This window comes from Nannospalax galili, unplaced genomic scaffold, assembly GCF_000622305.1.
Source record: "Nannospalax galili isolate Female #2095 unplaced genomic scaffold, S.galili_v1.0 scaffold1314, whole genome shotgun sequence".
In the NCBI taxonomy this organism is placed as follows: domain Eukaryota; kingdom Metazoa; phylum Chordata; class Mammalia; order Rodentia; family Spalacidae; genus Nannospalax; species Nannospalax galili.
The window spans coordinates 442,821-465,967 of record NW_008333976.1 but is presented as its reverse complement, the minus strand read 5'-3'; the positions used below and the strand labels follow the sequence as shown (position 1 = coordinate 465,967).

The following is a 23,147-nucleotide window of genomic DNA, read 5'->3' as shown; positions in this document are numbered from 1 at the left end:
TAAAATAATTATATATATACATATATATTTTTTCTCTATAGAAAGAGATTGATTTTATGTGTATGTATATCAAGGAGCACCTTGGTCCAAGGTAAGCATCAATTAACTGTCATTGCTCAAAGACTTTAAAAAGACAAGCCTGAGTGATTCTCTAAAGTTCTAAAGAGGACTTAGAAAAATTCGTTAACATCACATGTTCAACAAACGCTCCCATTTAACAGGCACTGCACAGTCCTTGCTGATTTGTGGACTGGGAGACAAGGGCTCTCCCCCCAATTCCTCAGCCAGTCCAGGATTTACTGAGGCCTATGATGCATGCTCCTGGGTCAGTTGCACAAAGATGATCACATGCCATAGGTACAATCTCCCTTGGAAATGACTGTTCTTCCCTATCTATGTTTTTGTTGTTGTTGTTGTTGTTGTTGTGAGACAGTTTCATATGACCAGGTTAACTTCAAACTCCTTTACATGACCTTAAACTGATCCAAGTGCTGGGATCACACGCATATGCTTGCTCCTCCCTGTTTTAAAGTGAGGAAGTGAACGAGCTTCCGGATTTGGACCCTTCTGTCTCCTTCAACACTGGCAGCAGTCCACTTCAGACCAGAAGCTTAGGAGAGGATGTGGCCTCAGGACTCTGCTCCAAACAATGTCCTAGGGAGAAGAGGCTCACAGAGCTGCTGAAAGATTAGGAAAATGGAAAGTGTTTAAGAGGTCCTGACTGGAACAGGACCAGTAAGATTCCCACCAGCTTCTCCAGGAAGGGAAGCACCGGAAGGAAGGGAAGGCACAGGTAGCATAGCAGCCTGCACACCAGCTAGGTGCCGCACAAATGAAGAAAGCCTCTCAAAGTCTGAGACTCAAATAAGGCCTTGTTTGGGGATCCCTCCTCCCAGGAACTGGAAATCAAACCTAGGGCTTCCTGCCGGCCACACAAGCACTCTACCATTGAGATGTAGCTCAACTCTTTTTCTATTTCTTTTTCTTTTTTTTTTTGTTTTTTTTTTTTTTTTGAGACAGGGTCTCCCTGTAGCCCTAGCTGGCCTGGAACTGTCTTAAGTATAACAGGCTGGCTTTGAACTCAAGAGATCCCCCTGCCTCTGCCTCCCAAGTGCTGGAATTAAAGGCATGTGCCTCCTTAAGTTTCCTAGGATGGCCTGAAATTTACAATCCTCCTGCCTCAGCCTCCAGCTACTCTTAGAGTTTTAGGCCTCAACACTGGGCCAGTTTTTTGTTTGTTCGTTTATCTTAAGATTCTTAAAAAGCATCATGTGTATGTGGGGGAAAGGTATGAATTGAGTGCCCACAGAGGCCAGAGGCATTGGATCGGCCTGGAGCTGGAGTTACAGACAGTTATGAGTCACTTATAACTCAGGGTTAGGGTTATGATGTGGGTGCTAGGAATTGAACCCAGGTCCTCTGGAAGGGCAGTATGTTCTCTTAACTGCTGAGCATCCCTACAGCCCCCAAACTAAGGATTTCATTTGGTAGTCCTCCTTTCCAAGATACTCTGAAAATTCACAAATTAAATCTGGGTGTTCACCAAATTAACATGATAATATCATATCTTCCCCCCTCCATGACCCTAAAAATATAAGATGCAGGGGGCTGGAGAGATGGCTCCGTGGTTAAGAGCACTGCCTGCTCTTGCAGAGGACCTGAGTTGGTTCCCAACACCCACATGGTAGCTAACAACCAACTGTAACTCCAGTTCCAGGGAATCCAACACCCTCTTCTGACCTCTGTGGGCACTGCAGAGCACAGGTACACTTACATACAAGCAGGCAAAACACTATGCACATAAAAATAATAAATAAAAATTTTAAAAAGAGCCGGGTGTGGTGGCGCACGCCTTTAATCCCAGCACTTGGAGGCAGAGGCAGGTGGATCTTTGTGAGTTCAAGGCCAGCGTGGTCTACATAGTGAGTTCCAGGACAGCTGGGGCTACAGGGAGACCCTGTCTCAAACAGACAAAAAAAAAAAAAAAATTAAAAAGATATATATGACCTCTGACCTCCACACAAGTGCTATGGTGCACAGGCATGGAGACCAAAATGTTCCCATTACAATGTGAACAGAGGAAGTAAGTGTAACAAGCCAAGTATACTAAACGGTGTTGCGCCGGGCGTGGTGGCGCACGCCTTTAATCCCAGCATTCGGGAGGCAGAGGCAGATGGATCTCTGTGAGTTCAAGGCCAGCCTGGTCTACATAGTGAGTTCCAGGACAGCTGGTGCTACAGAGAGACCCTGTCTCAAAAAGACCAAAAAAAAAAAAAAAACTAAACTGAGTTGCTAGACGCACAAAATACAACCTGAAGATAAACATGACTCAAACTGAGAAGAGAATTTCATAAAATACAGATGGACGGGGATGGGGCTGCGAGCAAGTGTCCAAAATGGGTTCCACTGCAGGCTGCCTTGAAGCAGGCATAGTTCTAATGGTCTTAACACTTCCCACAGAACGGAGAAACACAATCTCTCATGTCAGGAGCTGCGCTCTGGGGTAGCCTGAATATGTGTCAACATTAGCCTGGTTCCCACAGCTGGAAGAGGGCCCTACTGTTCTCAAGACAAAGGCCTCTGGGACAGTGCTGCACAATTTGGTACCCAAGACTTGACACCAGAAGCCTGACGCCTACCTCCCACTGGCTACTTGAAATTCACTTCCTTCCTTCCCCCAACCCCACCCACCATCCCATGTGCCACTCAGAGGCCTGCCTCCCAGGCCTATCATTTGAAGACTAACTGGGGAGGCATATGGCAGGCAAATTAGAGCCTGAGCCTCCTGAATGGTACGTGACTGACACAAAGCTGCACCACCTAAAAGACAAGAGAACAGGAGGGTCATGAGACAGCAGGGAGGGGCACTGAGGAAAGGCTGCTGACCAAGGGGGAGCAGGGCCCAGACACAGAACGGCAAAGAGGCTGTGAGGAAGAGAGGTCTTCTTTTTAAAGACAGGGTCTTCCTGTAGCCCAGCTGACCTGAACTCAGAGAGCTCTGCCTGCCTCTGCTGGAATTAAAGACATGAGCCATCACACCCGGCTCAACCTAAATTTCTTTTGAAATTAAAAAAAGTTTTTATTTTATGTGAGCGTACTGTCTGCATGGTATGTTAAGTGCACCCATGCGTGCAGTGCCCATGGAGGTCAGAAGAGGGCACTGGATCCCCTGTTAGCTGCCATGGTGGTATTGGGATTTGAACCCAGGTCCTCTGTAAGACCAGTCAGTCTTAACCACTGAGCCATCTTTCCAATCCTCAATTTTTTAATTTGGGAGGCTGAAAAGTTGGCTCAGTGGTTAAGAGCACTGTCTGCTCTCGCAGAGGACCCAAGTTCAGTTCCCAGGATCCACACTTCAGTGGAGTCACCTGCCTGTGACTCCAGTCCCAGGGGATCCCATGTCTCCTTCTGGCCTCTGAGGGTCCTGCATGCAGGTAGTGCACATAAATTCATGTGGGCAAAACACTCACACACATAAATTAAAAATACATTAATTTAAAACTTCTGAGCCATGTGTGGCAGGTCAGGCTGAGGACTCTTCAATGTGCACAGCTCTGGTGCTTCTGCAAAGCAGCTTGGTGGTGCTGAGGCCACTGACTGCGGAGGCAGAGGAGGGACAGAGACAACAGCACCGCCCTCCTCTGCTGGTGTGGTGTAGATGTACACATACAACTCTGTTACATTTTTAACTTTAGTGATCTGTTTGGTTGCTGTTTTGAAACAAGAGTTTCACAATACAGCCCCAGCTGCCTTCACAACTTGTGATCTACCTGCTCAGCTCCCAACTACCCATCTGGACAGAATCAGGATAATACAAGACTGTTCTCTCCCCTCCTGTCTCAATTGCTGGTGGTTTCCAACCACTAGCTGAATTTCCAGCAAAACCCAATTTAAAGCTTTAGCTGATCTGGCTTCATGGGAGTAACAAAGTCTCCACAACTAGGAGAAAGAACTCAGACAGGTCCTGGCTGTGTACCCCAGACTGGTTGCAAACTCAAATGCTGACCAGTTATTTTTAGTATAACATTTCTTAAATAGGTACAAAGTAGGGGAAGTATGGTGTGGCTGCACCTGTAGTCCCAGCGACTCATGGAGGCTGAGGTGGGAGTATGACCTCAGCCCAGGAGTTTGAGGTGAGCCTGGCCAGCAAAGCCAGATGCCGAAACAAAAACAAAATGGAGGAGAGGGCACCTCACACAATGGAAAAACCCATACTAACAACATACACTCAACGGTGCACATAACAAATGGTTGACGCCGAGCTGGCCGGGAACACAGAGCCATGGGGGCCCAGGTGCTCTGGCCAGGGCAAGCGGCTCTAGAGGAGCAGGCTGCTGGCTCTGCTCCTGCTACCACTTTCCTCTATTTAACCCTCATTTGTGCAGCTCTGGGTCTGTGTGCTATGCAGACTTGGCTCCAACATCAGCTATGTGTTAGTTCTTTTGTATTTGCTTTCAACTATTAAAGCAGCATTATCTCTGTTCATAGAATAAAGCAAACTACTACTGTCTGACAATGCCTAGCCACAAACATGAGGAAAACCAGAAGATCTCTACGTGTTCATGTAGGTTTTCAAATTATCAAAATAAAAACACATTAACCAATCCCTGCTAGAGAACTAAAGGGCACCAGGGGCTGGGAAGGTGGGGCTGAGACAATCCTTGCCCAGCCTGCAGGACACCCTGGGCCATCACCAGTGCATGCCTATAATCCCAGAATTTGAGAGCTGCTGTAGGCACAGTGTCAGGAGTTCAAGGTCATCCCTCGGCCACACAGGGAGCCTGAGGCCAGCCTGGGCTAAAGAGCCTATTTTATAAAAAAAGATAAAATAGCTGGGTGTGGTGGCACATACCTTTACTCCCAGCATTTGGGAGGCAGAGGCAGGCAGATCTTTTTGAGTTCAAGGCCAGCCTGGCTACATAGTGAGTGCCAGGGCAGCTGGGGCTACAGAGAGACCCTGTCTCAAAAAGACAGAAAAAAAAAAAAAGATAAAAAGAACTGAGTGTAAATATCTCTGACAGTTCTGCACAGTCCTTCAAGTCAAGCTGCACTCAGCAGAGCTCTGTCTCACTTTTCATGGTGTAACAGATGATCTGTGGCCTTCGGAAAAGCATTTGGTGTTCCAGGGAACTGCAGCTGTCAGCTTTTAAAGATGCCATGTGTTTGCCCACATGAAAGAATGCAATGAGCTATGGAAATATTATCTGGTGTCATGAACCGGGATAGAAGCTTTGTGGAGTCAGCAGACCAGTGGTGAGAGCTGGTGGAAGCCACAGGAAAGTATCCACAGTGTGCTGTTTATCAGATGATCAACACACAAGCTTTTCATGACAGACCTGGAGGTGCTTGCATTTTTTTTGTAACATTTTTTTATTTATTATTTATTTTATGTGTATGCGTGTATTGCCTGTGTGTAGGTAAGTGCATCCATGTTGTGCAATGCCCTCAGAGGACAGAACAGGCTATCAGAACCCCTGGAACTGGAGTTACAGATAGTCGTTAGCCACCATGTGGGTGCTGGGATTCGAACCCAGGTCTTCTGCAAGAACACCCAGTGTTCTTAACCGCTGAGCCATCTCTCCAGTCCTTTTTAAAAAAAATTTTTTTTAATTTTTATTTTATGTGTATGAGTGTTATGAGGCTGTTGGATCCCCTGGAACTGGAATTACGGACAATTGTTAGCTGCCATGTGGGTGCTGGGATAAGAACCTGGGTCTTCTGCAAGAATAGCAGTGTTCTTAACCGCTGAGGCATCTCTCCAGCCCATGGTGCTTGCATTTAAGTCATAGAAACGAAAAAATGGAAACCAAGAGCAGTCACTGACTTGACTCTGAGCCATGAACAGGGCAGCCCATCTGCAGAAATCTAATTTTCTGCACTGCCATTCCGGTACCCAGGAGCTGTTCTACCTCAATGGAGAACTGCTTGGTGTACTACCCCATTTCTATAGCAGACTGGGGGGGTGTGGCTGTGTGGGAGAGCCAGTGCTAACAGGGTCAAAGCCCTGGATTTGAGCCCCAACACCACAGAAAGAAAAGGAGCCAACAGCTGGAAGCAGAGCTGTCACTCACCTACACTCTGAGTAAAATATGAACCTATCAAGTACAAATGGCCAACTGGTTTCATAGCACAACTGTAACTCTAGCACTCAGGAGACTGAGGCCAGAAGATCATGAATCTGAGGTCAGACTGAGCTATACACTCTGTCCTTATACAAATTCAAAACAAACACACAACAACAATCAGACCTGGAGCAATATGCAATTATTTTTTTGGTTAACAAGTGAAAAACTGGCCTTTAAACATATACAGTGCTGGGGCTGGAGAGATGATCAGCGGTTGAAAGCACTGGCTGCGCTTGCAGAGCATGTGGGTTCCCAGCACCCACACAGAGCCTAACTGGAGGCAACTCCAGTTCCAAGGGATCCATCGCCCTCTTCTGGCCTCCGTGGGCACTGCACCCATATGCTGCACTTACATATATTTACACACAAAATATTTTTAATGTACAGTGCAGGTTGTCATGGTGGTACATGCCTTTAATCCCAGTACTTGGGAAGCAGAGGCAGGCAGTTCTCTATGAGTCTGAGGCCAGCTTGGTTTACATAGAGTCCAGGCCAGCCAGGGGCTACACCATGAGACCCTGTCTCAAAAAAATGAAAAAGAAAGAAAAGAAATGTGGCTATAGGGCCAGTGTGATAGTTCATTGGGTTAAGATGCTTGAACAGGAGTTCGATCCCTGGGCCACACGGTGGAAGGAAAGAAACACGTTCCTGCAAATGGTCATGACTTACACACACACCTAAGAAAGCATGCACACAAGCACGTATGTTGGGAACATACCATCTAACCATCTAACCTGATTCAACGTGACTGAACCGTGAGGACATCATACCACGTTGAAATAAATGAGTTAAGAAAGGTCCAAAATGCTTTCACCTGTATGTGAACCTGGAGTAGTCAAATTCACAGAGGTAAAAAGCAGCACTGCCAAAAAAGGAAGTGGAGTGAGGGTTGGGGTGTGCAAGGCAGTGTTGAATGAGCAGAATGCCACTGGAATGATGGTGGAGATGGAGGCCCACTGAGAATGTATTTAATACCCTGAACTGTACACTTACAATGGGTAAGATGAATTTATTACATACATATTTTACAATCATTCAAATGTAATTTATAGTACAATCTACATGAAAATTGGCTCATTAACATAACTTTGGTATCATTAACTGCCCTTTTCAAAACAGCAGTCCAGAGGCCCTCACAGCAAGGAGGCAATCTCCCCCAAGATGCATCAAATTCCCTACAGGGAAGCAGCCAGAAAAGTAAGGTTAACTATACAACCTGAAAGACATATTCCTTTGAAAGACAAAAATTTAAGCGAAAAATAGAACTCAAATCTCCAGGGCTAGAGAGATGGCTCAGCAGTTAAAAGCACTGGCTACTCTTATAGAAGACCTGGGTTTGTGTCCCAGCACCCACACGGTAGCTAACGACAGTCCATCACTCCATCTCCAGGGGATCCGACGCCCCCTTCTGACCTCCATGGGCACTTCACGGCATGTGTGCACTTACATATATGCAGGCAAAACACTCATGCACATAAAATAAAAATAATAAATGTGGGGTCGCTCCCGCTCCTCATGGGTCATTGGCCACCACTCCACGAGGACAAAGGGAGCAGAAGCAACGAGCGGGGTCAGGACGGCCAGTGAGCACTGACAGAAGAAAGCCCTTCTGGGGAGGCAGGTTCAGTGATGCAAACAGCTCCAGACTCAGTGAAACAGCTCCGTTTATTCAGTGGGAGAACTGGGGAAAATACAGTGTGGGGGCAGTAGCCAATGCCTTAGCCAACAGGTTCTCATAGTATGCTTTATTTACATGTGGCAGTGGGCTCCTATCATCTGACTATCAATGCCTGATTAACATATAGAAAAAACTTGGGGGTAGTTTTTACTCCAGGTAACTATGCCAAAGGTCATGTTCCAAATAAGGTCAGGCATCCGTGCTTGGTGGCACTTTCCAGGTAAGTCAGGAAGAGAGCAGGAGGCCCCCTGCTGAGAAGGGGAGTCCTTCCATATGGTGCAGAGCCACTTAGAGCTATCCGGACATGGAGGACTACAACCCTAGCAGCAGGGTTCCCCAACAAATTAAAAAAACATTTCAAAATTACAGATAACTCAAACCCACCTGCTTTTGCCCAACTCGCTTACTGGACTCCTACCAAGAAATCTAAGCTAGCAGTTCTCAAACCTAAGCAGGAATCAGAAGAGCTCCTGAGACCGCAGACTGGGCCATCCCTAGAAATTCTGGCTCAGTGGAGTCTGAACGCAGATTGAAGAGTGAGCATTCTAAACAAGTCCATGTTAGTGAAGTGAAAATGCAGGTGATGGGCATCTGAACTTTCTAAACACTAACACTTCTGAATGTGTGTACAAGGACTTCCTGTTCTTAAGTGTCTGCACAGCAAGAAGCCAGGAAGGAGAAAAGCAACACACACTTTATGATGAGGCCAACCCGAAGACACACAGAAACTGTCATAAAGAAAAAAGAACTGCCAGGCGTGGTGGCGCACACCTTTAGTCCCAGCACTCAGGAGGCAGAAGCACAGGCAGGCAGATCTCTCTGAGTTCCAGGCCAGCCTGGTCTACTTAAGTGATTTCCAGGCCAGCTGGGGCTACTGGGAGACCCTGTCTCAAAAAAGACCAAAAAAAGAAAAAGAAAAAAGAACCAGTCACTCAATAACCAACTTCTCAGGCAAAACTGCTACTTAACCCCCGCATTGAGCAGGAGACTCAGAGGAGCAGAGTTCCCACTGGGGTCACAGCTCCCAGAAGCTGAAGTGAGGGTCAACTTCAGCCCACTGAACACACTCTAGTTGACTCACAAAACGTGACCTTCATCAGAGTCCTTTCAAACTTGACCCAAGTATAAGTCTCAAGTATATATGGCCAAAATATGTTCCACTGTGACGTTCCATCAAAATTTTAATGTCCAAGGGTAGCTTGGTGTTAAGAGTGCTTGCCTGGCATGCACAAGGCCTTGGGTTCGATCCCCAACACAAAAAATAAAATCAATAAAATAAATCATAACCACAAGAAGAAGTGATGCAGGAAACACCAGCATGCTTTCCAAGGCTGACTCATTCTTTAGACAAGTATGTTTAATACACACTCAGTGTAAAAAGCAAGATGATCTGATTCCCACCCAGCTCAGGAAGGTCACCTTGTAAAAGCAAGCATGGTCAGTGAATCACAGCATGGGCCACCGGGGCCAGCTAGGAGTAACTGGGTCTGACCAAACAGGTAAGAAAGAGGGAAGGGCAGTCCTCAAAGGGTTATAACAAGGCACTAAGATCAAGAAAAAAGAGTGCACTCAGAAACTGCCAAGGATCTGGAGACAGAGGGCTTGCAGGGATCATGGAGACAGGGCTACAGAGAAAGGCAGGAGGCAGGTTCTGAAGGGCTCTGGGTACCGTGCTCAAGAATTTGAACTTCATCATAAAGGCAAGGTAGGACTGCATAAGAATCTTAAAGCAGGAAGTGCTGTGGTCAGATGCAGAGCCCAGAGATCTTTTGAGGGAAAATGGGGCTGGATCTGGAGACCATAGGGTGCTGTGGTGAAGAGCTCCAGGCTGAGGCACAAAAGTTAGAAGGCAGAGCCAAAGCCATCCTGCCAGGCTCTGGTCGCTGTCACTGACGGGTACTAGGGCAGACTACATGGTGCCACTCAACCCAAAGCAGCAACTCTGGGGAAAGGTAGTGCTTCTGAGTGGCTTTATATGGGTTAGTTTCCATTGGTCTCTGCATGTATGCGCTCTTGCTGGAGTATGTGGTATTGTGGCAGGCAGGAAGAGCAGGTCAGTTATGTTTCAAATGTACCAAAACTGCCTTGGAATGGAGCACAGAAGTCCAGCAGGCCAGGCCAGGACTCTGGAAGCTCCTGGTCAGCATGTAGGCTGAAGATAGCTTTGAGGCATCCATCTGGTTTAATCAAATAACAGCTGAAGCCCCAGGTTTAGATGAGGCTATCCAGGAAGAGGCATCAGATGAGAGAGAGCTGGATGGCTCTTTCTTTCTTTCCTTTTTTTTTTTTTTTTTTTTTTTTTTTAGACAGGTTTTCCCTATAGCCCTGGCTGGTCTGGAACTCATTATGTAGACCAGGCTGGCCTTCAACTCACAGAGATCTGCCTGCCTCTGCCTTCAGAATATTGGGAGTAAAGGCTTGTGCCACCACCCACAGCTAGATGGCTATTTCTGAACAGCATTACCTACTAAGTAAAATGTCTATTATGGCCCCAAACACACAATATATACAACTGAAGGTACCCCAATATTAAAACTAGAAGAGTCCGTCTGGTAAGTGGAACAGAAAGAAAAGCCAGAAAGATCAGAAGGAAGGGCAGGAGACCAGAGAGGAAGAGAGCCAAGCATGCACCCATCTAGTGAGATGTGCAAGATTTTCACAAACTGGACCTCGACAACCACACAAGTCCAACAGGGCCGAGCATATCTGAGAAGGACAGACGGCAGCTTGCTTGCTTCTTCTATCCTTCCCTCCCTTCTTTTGTCCTGCCCTTGAATGAGCTCTTACTATGCTGCCTGGGCTGGTCACAAATTCTAGGTTCAAGTGAGCCTCCCGCCTCAGAAGCTGAGACTTAACAGCATAAAATTTTCCTAAAAGGGAAAGGCCACTTACTATCCTAACCTCAAATCATATCCTTTTCAAGAGAATTACAATGCAGTATGTGCTATGTTACATTTACAATTCCACTAGAAAATATACAAAAACTTCATTCCTCTACAGGTTCAATATCAAGAAACACAAGCTAGTTGAAACAGCTGCCAAGCCGTCCCTCTCTACAGCAGGTTTCTCTATAGGAAGTTCCATCCACAGTTGGAAGGTAAGAAGTATGGCAAAGGGCAGAGCCCAACCGACCAGCACTAGTGGACAGCTGATCACACCATACCAGCCATAACCACCCTTCTGCCAAGCACCTCCTGCATGCACTCACTACATAGAAACCTGCCAATAAGCCCAGGACTCAGCACTAAGCATGCTGCCCAAGTCATTGGGTTAAAAAGAAATTATAAATAGACTGGCCCAGTTTAACCTAGGAAGAGTCCCTTTGCACCTGATTTACAACTGCCTATCACCCGCAAACATATGGGGCCCAGAGGAGAAAGGCTGGTTTCATTCTCTCCTGTCTCTCCCTCTGCCAGCAGTTGGAGGACTAGGGAAAAGTGGCTGAAGTGACTGAATTTAGACCTGGCCTTCTCTGCCTACTGGCTTAATAGAACAATCAAATCAGCAAAAGGTGAGGTGATGCACAGGGTGAATGACCCAGTTTCTCTAACAAATCAACAGCACGGAAGCAAACAAAGGCAAGGGAGACTGCGGCGGCAGAGAACAGGGAGCCAGGCAGAAGGTCCAAATGCCAACTGTTCTGCTTGAAGCAAGCTCAGAAATAAGTTATAAAAAGACGGCTTCTTTTTAGATAACTGAAGTATGATATGGCATAAGGTGACACCTAGAAATTACTATGATTTTATTAACTGCAATAACATGGTTTGCTTGAAGTTGCTGAACTACTAACCAACAAACCCACACAAGCTCTCTGCAGTCTGCTTCGGGGCACTGGGGAGAAAGAATGGAAAGGCCCTGTCAGATGACACGGCTGGCACTGGTGATGGGTACATGGCATTTCAAAGTCTCTGCGCATGGATGAAATTTCCTAGAACACAAGGTTTTGGGCTTTTGTTGGCACTAAATCTGATCCTGCCTCAGGTCTCTACAAAAGAGTCTCCTCCAGCACCAGCACCCCAACTGCCTGCACAGAGCACAGTACACGTGACTCGACTTGGAGCAGAGTGAAGGCAGGGCAAGGCCTGCTCTCCACTTTTAACAGCATGTTGTTAGTCAGGTGAGTCCCACCTCAGCTGACACACACACCTCCGCACTCAAATCTATCAGAGGACGACAGCTCAACTGCTGTTCAAACAACCTACCACGACTACTGGACCATTTTCCTCTACTGCCAGACTGGGACAAAGCTGGGCTTTAACTCAGTCTGCTCCAAAGCAAAGCTTATTCACGTGAGTAGAAATGAGCACTGGCTGGGAAAGGTGGCGCAGCCACGTAATCTCAGCTACTCGGGAGATGGTGACAGAAATCAAGAGTCTGAGGCCCAGCCTAGACCACACATCCAAAGGAAAAAAGAACTCAACCACACACTAGGCTGTTTGAAGATCAAACACTACCTTGATGAATGAGGAAGGCATATTTCAGTATCATGACTAATTACCAGGAACTTGGAATCAGAATTAGAAATAGAAAAAAGGTCCAGGGATGAAACCCAGGATGAGGGAAAGAAGATAAAAGTGCAACGAAAATAATTCATAGTAAAACAACACTGCAAACTGATATGCATGGACCCCGGGTGAGAAGACGCTGGGGAAGGGGACAGGCTGCAGGGGGAGTGGGTGGAGTTTCCGAGGAGAGCTGGCCACAGACTGACAGAGAAAGGGTAAAGGCAGGTTCCTGTGGTCCTGGGCTCCTCCGTCCTGCTCCTCTGGGACACAGCTGTGGGGAGCAGAGCAACCTCCCCAGGAACTCTAACTCCCTGGGAGTTTCTGCCCAGCTGTGCTGACTCCACAGAACCCAGACGACAGGGCTTAAGGAAGTGCAGGCTCCCCTCGGGCTCCATCTGGGCCTCCACCTCATTACATGTGACACGCCAACAATAAAGCTTAAATATAAACGGCCATCTAATCTAAGATGCGTACATGCACAGCAGAGCCGTCTGTGCATACAAAGAGACTCATTTCATCTGGTACTTGGAGACCAGCAAAGTGCAGGAAATCAGAGAGGGGCCCAAGAGGACATGGCCATCCATCAACTCCACACAGCACAACTGGTCACTGGCTACCCACCATGGTACAACGCTAACTGGGGCAAGCATAATTCACACCTAGTCTCTGAGCAAATCTTTCTACTCCTTCTATCTGCTAGCCTTAGAAGGAAGCTGTAAGGCCTAGGACAGAAAACGGAAGATGCCAAAGGGCCAAAGACAAGCAAGACAACAGGATGGGGGTGGGGGCAAGCCAGACGTGTCCAGTGGGCTATTTGGTCTACAACTGCACTTAACCAGTAAGGGCTGTAGTTCCTAACCTGGAAAGGCATACCACCTAAGCTGCTGTTCCAGTGTTTGACAACATATTTAATGAGGATAAAAAGAATGAATGACTACATCACAGAAGGGCCGGTTCCTCAGGGAGGCACTGGTTAACCTAAGGACCATGGCATAATATTTCTCTTCAGTGGAGAAACATGGGGCTGGAGAGATGGCTCAGCAGTTAAGAATACTGGTTGCGCTTACAGAGCACCTGGGTTTGATTCCCAGCACCCATGTGGCAGCTACGAACCATCCCTAACTCAAGTTCCAGGGGATCTGACACTCTCTTCTGGCCGCCAGGGGCATTGCAGGACACAGGTGCATTTATACACATATATGCAAAACACTCATGCACGTTTTAGTTAATTGATTTAAAAAAGATGGAGAAATACCTTGTGAAATCAGGATCACAGTTACAGTTTAGACCGGAGTTTCCACTTGGACAGCCCTTACCACCAGAGTTCATGTGAACAAGCAGAAATCCCTCCTCAGACATCTGCATGCCTGTGTGCTTTTGGAACCAAGGGAGAGAGACAACGCCACTGCCCTAAGGTACATGCAAAATATTTGGAGAACACCACTCAGGACCTTTGAAAATAAAAGCAAATATAATTATAAGCCAAGTACCTAACATCTACACGATACCAAGAATAAGTCAGAAGCACAGGGAGAGGCTCAGAAGGGGACACACGCCTAGGATGCGTGAGGCTCTAGGATTTTCCCCGGCACCGAAGAAAAAACAGAACATGTCAAAGGAAAGGCAGTGAAACATGAGGTGTGCCTTCAGAGGCGTCAGGAAGCAAGGCAGAACATGCAGAACAAGATCTGGAGACAGATGGCAAGGGGGCATAAACAGAAAGGGGAAGGCAGAGAGGCTGCGGGTCCAGGTCCGGTCAGACCAGGGCGGAACCAACAGACTTTAAAGTTCAAGATGGGCAGTCTGCAGGACTTACCAAGCCACAGGGGCAGGGCACAGGCGGGAAGCAGCAGCAAAGGGTTTAGAAGTGCCATGACATGGAGCAGGTGGCAGGGAGCAGGAAATCACCTCCCAGCACTGACTGTGGAGAGTGAGGAGCAGGTCATAGGGAACCCTGGGGGTTCAAAGTATGAGAAGGGAATGAACAAGTAGCCCAGGTCACTCTCTCTGAAGGGGCAGGACTCAGGCTGGACAGGTGGTGGCTGGGAAACAGAGGGGCCAAACTGCATGACCTGAAGGCACAATCTTAAGGTGCTTGTTCTGACAGCAATGAGGACAGGGCTCCAGGAAACAGAAACTGGGATGGGGAGGGGGGTAAGGAGGAGGTGCCCAAATTCACTCCATCACGGATGGACAGGGCAGGTTTCACGAAAGAAACACCTTAGAACCTCACAAATACCTGCTGAAAGCCCTCACTTTGCTTCTGCTTGCTTAAATGCCATTTTTTAACTTAAATGAGCTAATAATGCCTTTAAAGTCACTTTAAATGCTGCCGACCTCAAAGCAAACAGTGGATTTTCATTCATTTGATCAAATGCAATTAGCACATCTGACCCTGTTGTTAACCTGTTCGCATCAGGCAATTTTCACCTCAGACAATTTCTTGGTATTCCTAAATAACAATTAAACTTTTGGCTTAATGGTAACAATGGCACCAGGCTGGGTGAGTCCTTTCCACCCGAACTTTCTCCTCTGGAGTCTGTAAGTCAGGACAGATGCATCTGCTATGGCCACATACCTCCACCTACCACCACCCCTCTGCCGGAGCTGAGTGAAGGGCTAGAATGCACACTGGAATTCAATCACTGCTGAAAACAGAAAACAATTTACCAAGTGGCTTTTTTGGAAAATTGAGGGTGGCTCAGATTTTGAATTCATGCAAAATTCATACATAAAATTTGCCAAGCAAACCAGAATTTTGCAATCAGCAAAGGAAATAAGAAGTGTAGCCACTAGGCCATCGAGACACCTCTTCATGAGATCTAGTGTTGAGGGAAGAAGCTAACTTTGTCCTCTACCAGACATTTACCAAGCTTTAAAAACAAACAAACAAAAAACCCCAAAACAACAAAAACCTTTTCACGTTTATTTTCTTGTGGTGGGGGTATGTGTACACACATGCCACAGCTCGAGTGTGCAGGTCAGACGACCACGCAGTTGGTTCTCTACTTCCAGCACGTGGGTCCCCACATCAAACTCAGGTCATCAGGCTTGACAGTGAGCAAGCACCATTACACCGTGAGCTACCTGCCCAGCTCACATCAAGCTTTTAAAAATCAAACTTTTGGCAAATATAACCTGCCAGCAGCCTCATCCTGGTGCCTGTCTCTCCTCCACCTCTGCTTCACAGGACACTGCCTGGGACACCTCTTCCCTGAATTCTGGCACCATGCAAACTGAAGAAAGGTAAGGCAACCCCCGCCCCCTTCTCTGCAGGCTGGCCAACAACTTCCACTCTTGGTCCAGGGGAAGAAGAAGTCCACTAGTTAAGAATGTTAACTACACCAGGCATGGTGGCGCACGCCTTTAATCCCAGCACTCGGGAGGCAGAGGCAGGCGGATCTCTGTGAGTTCAAGGCCAGCCTGGTCTACACAGTAAGTTCCAGGCTAGCCAAGGTTACATAGTGAGATCATCTAAACAAAGATTGGAGACACGGTGGGGGGGGGCGGCGGACACTGAACTAGAATTATGACAAGAGCTGAACTCAGAAGCTGAACAACTGTGACAATGTGACAAGAAGCTCACAGAGTTAAACTGGAGTCTAAAGGGCTATGGCCAGCTCAGCAAGGGCCAGAGCCGAGGCTACAGGGGAGGGAAAAGGAGTGAGCACAGCCAGTGGTGGGACAAAATAGCTCTGGCACAGGGTGAGGCAGGGTCCTGCAGGGTGACATTCCAAGGACAGCTAACTGCTGCTGAGGCCCCTAGAGCTGCCAGGAGCCACCCTCCACTGCCAGGCTCCAGCCTGTCCCAGCTGGAATTCCTGAACTTGTGTGATTCCTATCACACAACATGTGTTGCCTCTAACAAAACTCCCTTTCAAGCTGGCTGGGACAGCCTTTGCTCCATACCAAAAGCCAAGCCAGTGTGCAAACAGAAGAGTGCCTGTCTCACGAGTCATTCACATAAAATATTTAAAGGAAATACAGAACCATTTTAAAGACACAAGCCGTGCCTCCACAAGCAAGCCTCACACCTGGCAGAAGGGGGCTGTCTGTGGTAAAGGACGCAAATGTCTTATCTTGACAGAGGTATGGGGGACTCTTGTTAAAACTGATTAAACTGTACAACTAACATATGATCGGTTCATTGTGCATAAATCATTTCTCAACTGAAAACAAAACAAAACAAAAAGCAGGCAATGTACCCTTGCTCCCTTGAGAGATTTTGAGTTTTTATTTTGCTTTTTGAACCTGTATTGATCTCAGCTAACCTCACAAGCATGCTGCCTAGTAGAAGCAAGCAGAACAAGAATACCTGAGTTTCTATGTACATAAAGAACAGAAACAGGGAACAGTCACCCACAGAATGGAGATGAAGACAGCAGTCACATGTAGTAGCTGTAATCCCTGGCACCTGGGAGCCTGAGGCAGGAAGCTCATGAGCTCCAGGCCAGCCTGGGCTACTCATTTTGACAGGAGGGGGCACAAGGCTTCAAATGGAACAGAGTATATCTCTTCACTGGGCTTGGTGCCAGTGACATGGGTATGTCGTCTGGTGTGACATTACTGTCTTCAGTGTGTAATATTCATGATAGATGCTTTCTTGGGTGTGTGACATATTCCTCTACTACATCACACCTTAAGTAACAAAGACGATGAGGGATGTGCTACAGCAATTTACAAGTGGTTGGAAAGGCTGTTTTGTATCTAATAAAAATGTTTATTGTCAGCCAAATTCTTCCGGTAGATAACAAAAAATAAAGGCTTCAGCTACCACATTTGTGGAATTCTGATTTGACTCACAGATTTGCTATTTGGTGGAAAAATTCACCGAACGGACTGCTTAATAAAGTAAGTAAAAGTGCACCCTAGAGTGCTTGGTCCTGAGACCACCCAAGGTGAGTTTGCTCATAATCAGAGCAAAAAGGTTTCCAAGCAAACAGAGAAGGAAGAAACACACTCCCTGTCCCACAGCTACTTCAATAGAGGGAACCAGGGAAATCCACAGAAGTGTTTGGCTTGGTCAGGGTCCCACTTCTGTGTTCTCCAAGGAGAATGGCTGCACGTTCACACACAGGTTACCCAGAGAGGCATTTTTATCAAATGTGCAGCCGGGTGTGGTGGTGCATGCCTCGGGAGGCAGAGACAGGCAGATCTTTGTTAGATAGAGGCCAGCCTGGTCCACATATTGAGTTCCAGGCCAGTCAGAACCATAGGGAGAGCCTTTCTCAAAAAGACCAGAACAAAAAATAAGAAACAAAACTGCAGATTTGTGTGTGTGTGTATAAATATATAAATTATATATTTAGTATTTTATTATTTTTATTTCATGTGTATTAATGTTATGCCTGCATGTAGGTAAGTGCACCCGTGTCATGCAGTGCCTACAGAGGACAGAAGAGGCTGTTGGATCCCCTGGAACTGGAGTTACGGACAGTTGTTAGCTGCCATGTAGGTGCTGGGATTCAAACCCAGTTCTGCAAGAACAGTCAGTGTTCTTAACTGCTAAGCTATCTCTCTAGCCCCCAGAGGCTTATATTTTAAAAACATTCTACAATCTAGATCATTATCACAAACATCACATCGTAAGTGAAGCAATGATAACAATGAGCGTTGGGTTTGCAGATCATCCAACTTTAATTCTTAAAAAACAGGTCAGAGTAAACTAAAATGCAGAGTACTTACAGCCATAATCAGTTCAAAGGGGTGTTTGTACACCCTCACTGGTGACTGGTATTTCTGCACCATGGTCGTTGAACAGCAGTCCTCTTACTCCTGAAAAACAGAAACGTGATAAATAACTACATTACAGAAAAAACTTAAGTCTGCACCCACATAGTACACCACATTCTAAGGGTAAAAAGGGGACCACGATAGGTTCCAATTCCACACACACAAATCAAAACAGGACTTAAGTATTGTGACGGAGCGGTGACAAGATGCTGAGAAAGGGCAAAGGAAGCCGAAGTGGAACGAGGAGGCCCACACTCCCTTCATGTGCAACCCCGGCTGCTGTCCTGGGTCAGATGATCTAGTTAGTCCTCCCCTGACAGTAAATTTTAGGATTCAATTAGTCTACCCATTTTCTCTTGACAACTTCTAGTAGAAGCCAAACAAAACTGGTAACACCTTACATTAGTTCTGGGGTAACACATACATCAAAAGCAGGAAAAAATGCTACTTTTTCTCAAATTCTGGAATGGAATCCTTCTCAAGAGAAGGCTTCAAAGGGAACAGTCTTGTTTCCTGTTTTCTAACTGCATGTTCCAATTTCAGAAACCGTCAAATGGCAGGGAGGCATGGAGCACTCTGGTTAAAGGGGTTCCAGAGTTCTCCAGGCTCCAGGAGGTGTGATCCCTGCAAAGTAATCAATTACAAGTCCCAGCCTGAGGTCAGGGAACCCTCCTGCGCATACATAATCACTCTGGTGCCAGCAGGGTGGATTTCTCTGCCACCACCCTCGTGCAGAAAGTCCTCTGGAACATTTGGCCCACTTACTTAAAAGAGAGGGAGAAAAAAACAAAGAAAAACCCAGGGAGCCCACCAGTTAGAACGCTGCTTTTTCAGAAGACGTGAAAGGATATTCAAAAGTATAAAACTGAGTATCTTCAAGCAACCCCAAATCTAGCTGTTTAAAAAACAAAACGCTGATATATTTCATTTCAGAAAACTGCTACCTATGCAATTGCGTTTCTACAATATTTGCATCACTTCAGAACTTTCTCTGGCAATGTCTACTTGGCAGGTTATGCTAGAAAACCACCATCTGACAGTTGGAAAACTACAAAGGCTGGTAACTCTGGGTGACCTCAAGCAAACCATTCGCCTCCCTTAATTCCATCTCTTCGAGATGAGGTTTGGGAGAGACGATCTCGAAACACTCTCAGCTCCCAAACCACGAGCCCCAGAGCCCCATCCTCCAAACTCAGCTCCAAGCCCTCGTTGATCCTGATTCCGGCGCTGACCGGTCCTGGAGCGCCGCGACCGCGTTCCATTTCCTCGTGTGAACCTTACAACGCTGCTGCGCCGTGGAGAATCTAAGCATCGTTTGGGGATTGTAACTGGCAGTCTCTCCCGGATAGGACGACGATCGCCGGGTACAGAGCCGCAGGATGGGCGCAGGGGCGGGTGGTAAGAACAACCCCTGCCAGGCGGTGCCCAAAGCGCCCGCACACTCTAGAACCCGCTCATTCACTAGCTCGGGCGGGTTCTGGGCTTCGACCGGCTCCGTCCGGATCCACACCCTGCGCCGGCATCCGAGGTAAACCGAAACCCCCCCCAAAGGGGCATCCGGGAGACCCCGGCCGAGGGCATCCGGAGAGACACCCCCCGAGCGGCACGCAAGGCTCGGGCGGCCTGGGCTGCGCGGCAGCTGGCGTTGGAAAGCCGGCAGCCCGGGCCGGCCGGGTGCAGGAGCGCCGAGGCGGCCGCGGATCCCGACTGTGGGAGGGCGGGCCGGACCGCTGGGCTCCGGGGCTCCCTGCTTCCGCTCGGGCCCCGGGGACGGAGGGACCCGACCCGGCCCGGGGGCGGACACCCACCCGGGCGCGCTCTCCGGGCGACGCCGCGCGCCTACCTCTTGTCAGAAGGACCGGGCCGGGGACGCGGGGCGGCGGGGTGCGCTCATGCCGGCGGCTCCGCGGGAAGAGAGCCGTGCCACGGGCTCGGCGGTCGCCACTCGACAGCCCGTTCCAGGGAGCGGGCTGGGGCGGGAGCGCCAAGGGGCGCGGCGAGGGCTCGAGTGGTTGTTACGGGTGACGGGGAGGGAGGGGCGAGCCCCGGAAGCAGCGCGCCTGCGCACTGCAGGGCCCCGGGGGTGGGGAGGGCGGAGGCGGGAGGGGCGACAACCCGGGCGGGGTAGAACTGCGCAGGCGCAGAAGGCGGAGCGGCGTACGCGTGGGAGGAGCTCAGGAAGCCGCCCCGTGACGCGCAGCCCGCCCTCAGAGGCTCCTCCCCATTGCGTCATGGGGAGGGTCCTGGTCCTGGCTGTGGGCGTGGTCCTGGCGGTGGGCGTGTCCCACGCCTAGCCGGTCCAAATCGCTTCCCGTTCGCTCAGGCTGGGACCCCTGCCGCGGTCCTTCCGCTGAGCTGTACTGGAACTGGGAGGTGTGCACGCTGTCTCCCAAGCCGGCCGTTCCGCTTTGCGCAGCCGCGGGCTGCGGGGCCTTCCTCTGGAGCTTCCCCATGCGCTTCCTCATTTTTTGCGCTGTGCCCTGACCGCATTCTGGCCTAGTGGTGGAGTTGAAGGGTGGGGAGGAGCTGGGTGGAACCCCGGAGCACCCTTGTCCACACATCCAGATGCCTGGGGAGTGTCAGGCTGTGGGGTGGAGCTGAGATAGGAGCCGAGGGGCCTCACGGGGAGCCAGGTAGGACCCACATTTCAGCAAGAGAGCAGCCGTCCCAGCTCCAACTATAAAACCCAGAGTGACACGCAGAGACAGTTTAGGGTCCTTAAGAGGGACGGGTGGGCTATCGAGGGCCACCTGGCACATCAACCATACAGCAAAGCTGGCTTTAGAAACATACAATCTCTCCATCAATGTGACTGTTGTTCCATTCACATTAGTCACCCTGGCCGGCTGTACCATTGCGCAGAGCACTTTTGGAAAAGTTTGGGAATTTCCTCCAGAGCCTGTTTCCCCGCCACACAAGCAAATCATTCATTACTCGATTGCAGCTTATTTTCCAACTCGAAACCATCCTTTTCCAGCTTGGTCTCCCACATTACTTACTAGACTCGGGGTCACATTCACCTTTGAAAGATGATTTGGAAGAGATTGGGCAAGATAAGCCCCCTGGTAGGAGGGAATTGGCAGCACCTACTGAAATGGGCTTGAAAAAAAATCCCCACCCAGTCCGACAAGCCTGCACAGGCAACCACCAGTTAACAGGAAATGGAGAACAGAGGGGTATGCTGCATGACGTCATGGGAAACAATCTAAAAAGCACAGACCAGGGGCCGGGCTTGGTGGCCACGCCTTTAATCCCAGCACTTGGGAGGCAGAGGCAGGTGGATCTCTGAGTTTGAGGCCAGCCTGGTCTACATAGTGTGTTCCAGGCCAGCTGGGGCTACAGGGAGGCCCTGTCTCAAAAAAGACCAAAAGAAAAGAAAAAAATGTCTCAAGTAGCTACCGTGGAGGCTCAGGCCCAAGATCCCAGCTGCTTGGAAAGCTGAAAGAGGAGGATGAGAAGTTCAAGGCCTGCCTGGGAAACTTGGGAAGACCCAGTCTCAAAATTAAAAAATGGGCTTTCAGTATAGCTCAGTGGTAGAGTGTTTTCCTAGCATGTGGGAGACCCTGGATTAATTCCCCAGAACAGCACCCCTACACAAACACACACACACACACACACACACACACACACACACTAGCAGTATCATTACCTGAGGCAAATTTCCAAAGTTTTACTTTTAAATAAAAACATTTATTTAGATAGGTAAGACGGTGTATTTGGAAGGGGGTTATGCTGGTGATCAAACTCAGGTTAACAGGTATGCCAGCAGATATATTGCCACTCAGCTACATACCCAGTCCATTTGATTGTTTACAAATTAATGCTCTTCTCAAAAAGACCAAAAAAAAAAAAAAAAAAAAAAACAAATTAATGCTCTTCTCAAAAAGACCAAAAAAAAAAAAAAACAAAAAAACAAATTAATGCTCTTGATGAGGTGTCTCCAAAATCTACAAGCACCTCTGCAGGCCTGCAATTACTGAAAAGCCTCAGCACTTGAATTCTCTGTATGAGAGCATAGAGCGCCAGCTCTGTGTCAGCCACCAAGTGAGGTGTGAGAATGGTGACTGGGACCTAGTTTGACTGCCAGTCACCGAAAGCCCACAGTGGAGGCTGCGGAGATGGCTCAGCAGTTAAAAGCACTGGCTGCTCTTGTAGAGGACCCAGGTTCAGTTCCCAGCACCCACATAGCAGCTAACAACCTCTGTAACTTCAGTTCCAGGGGATCTGATGCCCTCTTCTGACCTCTGTGGGTGTTGCATTCACATGGTACACTTAAATACATGAAGTCAAATCCTCATAATCATAATAAATAAATAAATATCTCACAGTAAAAGTATCATGATCAGATAGACAGGTCCCTCTTATGCGACTGAGAGCCAGGGCTGGCAAAGGTACCTCCGTGGTCAGCCAACTGTCAACACTTCAAAGGACTGCCCAAGTAACTTGCTGATAAACCGAAACTACGGCAGTTAAACCACCTGAGCAGGGAAGAGTGCCTATAACCAGCCATACTGCACATGTGCCTGGTGGGAGGGAGTGTCCAGGCCGATGGTTCCAGGTTTGGAGATCTCTACCCAAAGGTTCAAAGCAGATCTTACTGCTGGCATCCAATAAGATTGGACCAGGTTTATGATGTAATCGTTAAGCCAAATAATGAAGTCTGGATTCTTGTTTAGTGAAAACAGTTATTTGGTAAGTGAGCTGTTTGCTCAGGAGAGCAATCTGGCATCCTGAGGGGATTATTTGCCAAGATGAGAGCTCTTTTGCTACAGTGAGTTCTTCGTGTATCTTGTGAGGCAAACACTGAGGCCCATTATATAACAGAATTCCCTGGATCAATGGTAAACCATGAAGAGACATGAGGTCTTGGGTCTCAGTTCTGATGGGTAAGCTGTATGGATGCAGCTGTCTAGCCAGAAGAACGGAGAGTAGATCAAACATTCTGTCTTGAAGGATGCTTCCCTGGAGGTAGGATGTGTGTGTGTGTATGTGTGTGTGTGTCTTCACTTACATCCCATCCATTGTCCAGAACTTATTCACATAGGCACACTTAATTGTAAAGGAGGCAGGAGAATGTAACCTACATTGCGAGTTGCTATGTGCCTA

General features: G+C 48.1%; 1 protein-coding gene across 2 annotated transcripts in view; it reads right to left on the bottom strand.

Moving 5' to 3' along the window:
* The window catches only part of Sec14l1 (SEC14 like lipid binding 1), a 55,201-nt gene extending 35,142 nt beyond the window's left edge, over positions 1-20,059 (bottom strand). For both annotated transcript variants that reach the window (XM_008828923.2, XM_029561523.1), the window contains exons 1-2: positions 19,885-20,059; positions 17,994-18,083 (exon numbers count right to left, since the gene is read on the bottom strand). In XM_008828923.2, the coding sequence (XP_008827145.1) occupies positions 17,994-18,056 (63 nt within the window). In that variant the 5' untranslated portion in view covers positions 18,057-18,083; positions 19,885-20,059. The remainder of the gene's footprint in view (positions 1-17,993; positions 18,084-19,884) is intronic.
* Between the last annotated feature and the right edge of the window lie 3,088 nt (positions 20,060-23,147).